The following is an 8,018-nucleotide window of genomic DNA, read 5'->3' as shown; positions in this document are numbered from 1 at the left end:
TTGGAAGAATACCTCCATTTAGATCACATGGAGGAAGTAAGCCCGTGCGAAAAAATCATCAATGGCAAATACTACTAATTTTACTTGCCACATCATGCAGTAGTAAAGCCAGATAAAAAAAAACTCGGGGAATTCCCTAAACGATATCTTATTTACGGGACCAACGCTCCAACCTGATTTAGTGCTGCTTATTCTAAACTGGCGTATATTCAAATACGTATACAACGGGGACGTCGAAAMRATGTATAGACAAATAGTCGTACATAAAGACGATCAAGATTTTCAGCGAATTATTTTCCGAAAATCCCCCAATAGTCCACTACGCGACTTCAAGCTAAAAACAGTGACTTTTGGCGTTAACTGTGCTCCATACCTAGCCATTCGAACACTCCTTGAATTGGCTATCAACACCAAGTCAGAATTTCCTCTGGCAACCAAGGTGTTGAAAACACATATGTATGTAGACGATATTCTGTCTGGAAGCCACAGTCTTCCAGAAGCATACGAATCATTATCACAGGTATCCAAGCCCTCAAATCCACAGGGTTTCCATTAAAAAGATTACAGCAAAATACCCAAATATATTAAAAAGTATACCAAAAGAAATTTGTTGGACACTAATTTCCTTATATTCGAAGAGGATAGTACTACAAAACCTCTGGGCATCCAATGGAATGCGATATCGGACAATTTTTCATATACGACTGAGTCCATATCCGCATTATCCGCCATTACAAAACGCCAAATTCTCTCCTCTGTGGCAAAACTTTTTGAACCCGCAGGATGGTTATCGCCAATTATGATACAAGCCAAAATCCTGATACAAGAATTATGGCTAGATGGTACCGACTGGGACGAGCAAGTAAAACCACTTCATTTAGAAAAGTGGTCCCAGTTCGCTAGCAATCTGAATATGGCAAAAAATAAATTATATCTCTGGTCCGATTCCGAGATTGTATTAGCCTGGTTGGAAAAACCACCACATGCATGGAAAACGTACATATATTTCCAATCGAACGTCTCAAATACTTGATCTAGTAGGATCAGCCACTTGGCGACACGTAGCCAGTGCTGACAATCCTGCCGATCTTGGGACAAGAGGGTGCAACCCCTTCATCTCGCCACCACCACCCTCTGGTGGAATGGCCCCCGATGGCTAATAGAATCTCCCGACTCTTGGCCACAAAAGCCAATGCGCAACATAATATCCCCAGAAAGTCGAAAAATCTCCACTTATCACACAACAATAGATGATGCTGATATCCCTGAACGATTTTCATCGTTCCCCCGAGCACTCAGAGTAGTCGCTTATATTCTCAAATTCGCAGAGCGACTCAAACTTAAGGCAAAGGGAGCAACTTGCCCCCAATGCGATACATTGACGCACCAAGGCTTACTAAAAGCAAAGGTCGCTCTTATCGCATCAACCCAAACGCGCTACTACAGCCGCGACCTGGGGTTACTAAGAGTATCGAAGCCAATTGACAAAAAGAGCTCACTCTTAGTACTAAACCCATTTATAGACACGAAAGGTTTGCTTCGTGCAAACGGCCGGCTTGCTAATTCCAGCCTTACGTATAATGAACGCCATCCCATAATAATACCTGAGAAATCCTCATTTGCCACATTATTCATCAGTTATATCCATATAGTCATGTTACACGCCGAAAATCGCCTCATGCAACATACGGTACGCCAAGAGTACTATGTTCCCCGCCTTAAGCCCCAAATCAAGAAGTGCATTTTCATGTGCAAGGTCTGCACGATGCACAAGCAGAAAAYGAGAACGCAGATTATGGCAGCACTTCCACCGGAACGCTGCAACTTCGCTCTGCCTTTCACCACCACAGGTGTCGACTTTGCTGGGCCTTTTCAAATAAAGGCGTCCATGCTAAGGTCTCCCACCCTCATGAAGGGCTATGTGGCTGTCTTTGTCTGTTTTACGACAAAAGCAGTACACCTTGAGCTCTGTACCGATCTGACAAAGGAGGCTTTCCTCGCTATATTTGCTCGCTTCGCCGGACGACGTGGCTTTCCATCCAAAATCATGAGCGATAATGGTAAAACGTTTATAGGGGCTCAGAGAGCCACAGAAAAACAGTTTGTTGATTTCATCAAGCAAGTTTCCCCTGAGATCGTACAAAAGTACGCTCACCAAGGTATTAATTGGCAATTTATTCCCCCAAGCGCGCCTCATATGGGTGGTTTATGGGAATCCGCAGTAAAAAGTTTCAAATCCCAGTTTAAAAAAGTAGTTGGAATCTACAAATAATTACGAGGAATTCACAACATTACTAATTCGCATTGAAGCCGTACTCAATTCACGGCCACTAACAACGCTCTCGCAAGACCCCTCGGATCTTACAGCCCTAACCCCAGGAGCACCCACTCTGGCTACACCTGAGCCAGGCGTGGAGTCACTGTCCCTACTAAATCGATGGGAATGAATTAAAATTCTCCATCATAATTTCAGTCGCCGATGGAAAGAAGACTATTTAAAAGACCTCCACAAGAGATATCTATGGAAAACATCAGAAAATGTGCCTAAGCTTGGAGATTGTGTCCTAATTAACGACGATTGTCTCCCTCCGACCGAATGGCGGCTGGGCCGCATAGAAAAGCTTTACTATGGCTCCGACGGTCATATTCGAGTAGTCGATCTCCGTACGCAAACCGGAACGTTAACTAGACCACTTGTAAAACTATGTTTTTTTACCAACTACCGRTAATGACGAAACGGTGTCAAAACTCGTTAAAACAACCGCCGAAATAAACGATAATCAAACAATATAACTTAATTAGTTAAAAGYTCGTCCAAAATGACGGCCCCTTCGTGCCACATATTGTGGAACAAACTATGAATGATAAATCTATAAACATTTACTCTTTTTCCACACAGGGTATTATGGATGCTGATAGGCCAGTTACACCAACGCCAACTATACGTTCGGCTCTCACTGTATCGCGCACTGGGGCTGTCCCCGTAGCGGCGCCCCGTACAAACACTGTAACCACTGCGCCAACCGTTGCACGAACTGTGACCCGACAAACAACGACCGCGGCTTCGCAGCCGCCCCGAACCCGATGCCCGCTTTGTTGCCGCCCACACCGATTGCAGCACTGCTCTATTTTTAAGGGGATGACTCCCAATCAGCGTCAGCAGGTGGCTCAGGCACATGGACACTGCTTGAATTGTCTGGCTCAAACCCATGTTACACAGGAGTGCGTGTCTGACACCATGTGCCAGCAMTGTGAGCGGTCACATCATACACTACTGCACCGTCATCCTAGACGCGCTGTCGCCCATTCATCTGCTCCCCGTAACCGCGATTTAGTCCGACAGGCGCAGCCAAGTAGTACAGCATGGACCCGTCAAAGAAATGTCCTCGCAGCACCTCGGGGATGGCGTCCACATAACGACACTTCGATGCGGCGCCAATCATCCAGGCCTCAACCTCGCCGCACGACAGGCCTCAGCAACGTGGTCGCCACCTTGCAGCAGCTACAGCGTCTCCTAGGCTAAATATTCGCCTAGGGGGGCCGGGATGGCCAAATGAGCCTCAGCGTACTACATCAGCATACAACCCTACATAGAGGCGCAACACCGACACACCGCATTCATCATTTAACCACACACGTTCCACAACATTTCCCCACACAACATCCACAATGTCCCCGCTACAGCAGATCTAGCAGCTGACTGACACCCCACACCAAAACGTTAAAAAAGGAATAACGGGTAGCGGACCGGCCTCTTTTTTTCGACGTCACGCTCAAGGAATCACATCTTTTTTTGCCATACTGATCTTTTTTCCGATCTTTATTAAATTGTGTTTTATTTTCAAAAAAAACCTGCTTTTCCCATTTTTCTAATAAAATACCTTCGTCAGAAAATTCAATTCAATTAGTTATATTTATGAGGAAAAGTAACAGCCTTGAAGAAATAATTATCTAATGAGCACTAAAATACATACCTGGAACTTTGTCACTCAACATATTCAAACAAAGTCTAGTTGAGTTGTTTAGACATCGATCTAATATATTGACACTTGTTGGAAAATAGCCTAAATCAGCAATTGTCTTTACAAATGATATTAAAGATTTTCTGTTAAGACGTTCTTTTGAGTCTGCAGAATACGGACATTGCTGTAAAAATAAGTGTTGACCATCGATAGGGTGGCACGCTAACTTTTCATTTTCAGGAGAAATTTGATTCGAGTCCAGATTATTTCCACTAATTTTATCTGATACGTTTCGCTGAAATCCATTCATGTCATCCTGAGGTATGAGTAATCGCTGCTTTTGTATGAGAAGAGATTTTTCCAACTGAATTATGTCCACATGGGATGAGAACAAAATCGAGAGATTCGTGTTGACAAAGGTTCCTGATAAGCTGCTCAGCCTATTAAAAAAAAAAATAAAATATATATATTTTTTGTAAAATGAAATTATCATAGAAATCAGGACCTTTAAGACGAGTATGCGTGTAGAGTACACGATTGTAATATTAGTAGATGTGGAAATGATGCATAGTACTGCAGAGGTAGAAAAGTTCTTGACATAACAATGAAAGAATGTGTAGAAGCATGAAACCACGGCTTTATACCTCGACGTTTGTTTTAATCCTGGCCTCCTCATTTGATTGGAATACTTTTTCATCACGCCACATTTTGAGAGAGGCTAATCATAAAGTAATTCCATCAATTTATTTATTACAAGCGTAAGTATTTATAAAAAAACATTCACGTAAAAACTTATTTCATTTTGTGGTCATTGAACGAAATTATAGTAGTTTTCGAGTTTTCTGAATTCTTTTACTTATTAGGAAATTTTTTTTTCAAAACACGAATATATTTTTTTACCCATATTATAGTTATACGTACGTAGGTTGCCTTTTTCAGAATTAGAATRCAAAGACAAGTTTTAATCATCTAAAACCTATATATTGCATGCATTTGAGGTAATTATCAAAGCAACTCTAACTGAAGTATCTCTAAAACAGTGGTCGGCATTTCATAGCAACGGGTAGGCCGTTTTCCGATGCAGTCTTTATTAAAAAATGTGTAGTAAAGTTTTGCAAAAACTTAGTTATAATCAAACATTTATTGGTAAATTGGTAAAGAAGTTTAGCGCGACTCACCGATCAAATAGGTGCTCGTATTGAATGTGAAATAAAGGAAAAAATTTAAAATTTTAAATACTTTTCGGKTTCTTTAGATGAAAGCACAGATGGCAGCTGAAAGCATGGTATAAATGTACATAATTTTCATTGCACCATATATCATGTTGCACTTTGCTCCAAATTCATAAGTAGAAATCCCGTTAAGAAAATCTCAGAGAAAATAATAAACAGAATACGTGGTGGGCATAACTCACTTACCCACAGAAAATCTGTAAAATTTTTAAAATATAAGAGTGCTGGGTACTCAGACTTAAAAATATTTACAGAAGTTTGATGGTCTAGGGGAGTGTCTCAACAGATTATTTCATTTAAGAGAAGAAGTTCTGCAGTTCCTGGAKGTTGAAGGTATAGAAAAATCTGTGGTCGGTTTTTTGAACCTTATTTATCTGTTTATTATTTGCTCCGAGATTTGAATAATTGTTTATTTATATATAGCTTTTAGTTTTATTGAATATCTTCATATATTTTTGCTCCGACGTAGTGAAAACATATTTAATTTTAAAATTTTATTGAACAATAATTTATTTTATAATTTTGCTTATAAAATTTATTTAATTTTAATTCCAATTTTTGACTGGACTACTTTTTTTTCGTGCTCRCCAACACAGTGACAGATCCTCTCATGCCGACCACTGCTCTAAAACATGCCTTTAGAACTCATCAACAGTCTCTTCAGACTGCCAGACTGCAGACCGCCACATTGGTGACCCCGACGTGATGTCAACATTGGTGACCCCGACGACCGAAATTCATGAAATATACAGACGTTAAAATCACCCGATGACCTACGCCCGGCGTACAAGCTAAAAAGCAACGTGATTTATGGACTAACTGCTACATTGGTAACACGTTGTTCCAATGTGCGCATTATAACCTCAACATTGGTGAGCCACTACCGTCAGAGAAAATCCCGATATAGGAGTTGCACGCGCATACTCGACTATATCACACCACACGGCTTGAGCAGTAGAACACTAAAGCTGTCACATCATTTTAGTACCAACCCGGTACCAAGATGACCAACATAAAGCAGTCACCATCGGAAAACAATTCCGAAGACAGGAAACATCTACAACCAGCATCTAACGTCATACGCCCTATACAGTTTAATCCTGACAAGCCATCGCTGTGGATCGCCCAAATCGAAGCACAGTTAAGGATTCTGGGAGTGGTAAGAGATCTTGACAAATTTTACCACGCGGTTTCCATCCTCGACACAAAACATGCGGCAGAAGTGGAAGACATTATTGTTGATCCTCCAACATCAGCACCTTTTACTACACTCAGAATGGCACTAATTAGCCGTTTTTCTAAATCGRAAGAAGCGAAGCTACAACAACTTCTCGAAGCTGAGGAGATTGGAGATCGTACGCCATCACAACTTCTGCGCCATCTTAAAGCACTGGTTCCAGGCGTCGACGAAGATGTACTTAAAGTTAAATGGTTGTCCGCTTTACCGAAGGACACTCGCACCATGTTAGCATTGCAGACAAATACAACGTTGGAAAATTTGGGGGCTAATGCAGACAGACTCCACGAGATTATACAAGGTATGCACGTTTCATCAGTATCGAAAAATGCTAACACTACTGGTGCAGACTTCGCACAACAAATATCAAACTTAACCAAACAGTTAGCAGCACTATCAGCCATTATTAACAAACGGGAATCCAGATCAAATACATGACAGCATAGCAAGCCGAGGACACGTAGCCAGTCCCAACAACGTAGGCTGAGCTCTAACGAGTTTTGCTACTACCACTCAAAATACGGTAAAAACGCTATTCGATGCAAAGCAGGCTGCACATTTTCGGGAAACGTTCTAGAGAGTCACTAATGACAGTGATTCTCTGAAAAATTCCCACCGTCTTTACATTAGAGATCGAACCTTTGGTACCCAATATCTGGTGAACACAGGTTCCGATTTATCGGTTTTCCCAAAAGAGTGGTCGAAAAATGCAACACTAACAGTTGGTCATACGCTACAAGCAGCAAACGGATCCATCATCCAAAYATACGGAAAACGGTTATTGACTCTTAATCTAGGTCTTCGCCGTGATTTTTTATGGCAATTCATCATCGCCGATGTCACGAAACCAATCATCGGGACTGACTTCTTGAGTCACTTTKACTTATTAGTCGACCTCAAGCGAAGATGTCTACTCGACGGACGTACTGGATTAACGTCACCCGCTTTAGTTGCTCCAATAACGAATACAATTTCTATCCGATCAATTAAAGAAGACACAATATACCACAAACTACTACGAAATGTTCCGCAGGTTACTAATCCAGACAGCGTAACAAGAGGAAAGAAGCACAACACTTTCCACCACATACGTATTTCAAGCGGACCACCAGTGACCAGCAAAGCACGTCGTTTACCACCGGATAAACTACAAGCTGCACGTCACKAGTTTGATGATATGATCAACCTGGGAATCGCTCGACCTTCGAACAATCTGTGGTCATCGTCACTGCACCTAACAGCGAAAAGCACTGCAGGATGGCGGCCATGTGGAGACTACCGCAGTCTAAATGCTCGCACAATTCCAGAAAAATACCCCGTACGCTGCCTTGAGGACTTTACCGCAACATTACATGGTAAAAACCTTTTTTCAACTATAGATTTGGTTCGTGCATTTAACTAAATCCCGGTTGCACCAGAAGACATTTCTAAAACGGCCATTGTAACGCCTTTTGGACTATTTGAGTTTCCTTATATGACCTTTGGTCTAAGAAACGCCGCTCAAACGTTTCAAAGGTTCATTGATGAAGTGACCCGAGATCTTCCATTCTTATTCGTATATATCGACGATATCTTGATAGCTTCAGC

General features: G+C 41.7%; 1 protein-coding gene across 1 annotated transcript in view; it reads right to left on the bottom strand.

Annotated features, from left to right (window-relative positions):
• Positions 1–3,974: 3,974 nt before the first annotated feature.
• Positions 3,975–8,018, bottom strand: part of LOC108975212 — a gene marked incomplete at its 3' end in the record, with an annotated part of 44,853 nt that continues 40,809 nt past the window's right edge. Inside the window, exon 5 of the mRNA XM_018943558.1 lies at positions 3,975–4,402. Coding sequence (XP_018799103.1) covers positions 3,975–4,402 — 428 coding nt within the window. The remainder of the gene's footprint in view (positions 4,403–8,018) is intronic.

The sequence above is a fragment of the Bactrocera latifrons genome, unplaced genomic scaffold (genome assembly GCF_001853355.1).
Source record: "Bactrocera latifrons isolate USDA-ARS-PBARC rearing strain unplaced genomic scaffold, ASM185335v1 scaffold_628, whole genome shotgun sequence".
NCBI classification, from domain to species: Eukaryota; Metazoa; Arthropoda; class Insecta; order Diptera; family Tephritidae; genus Bactrocera; species Bactrocera latifrons.
The sequence above is the reverse complement of the archived record's forward strand: the minus strand, read 5'-3'. Positions and strand labels throughout refer to the sequence as shown.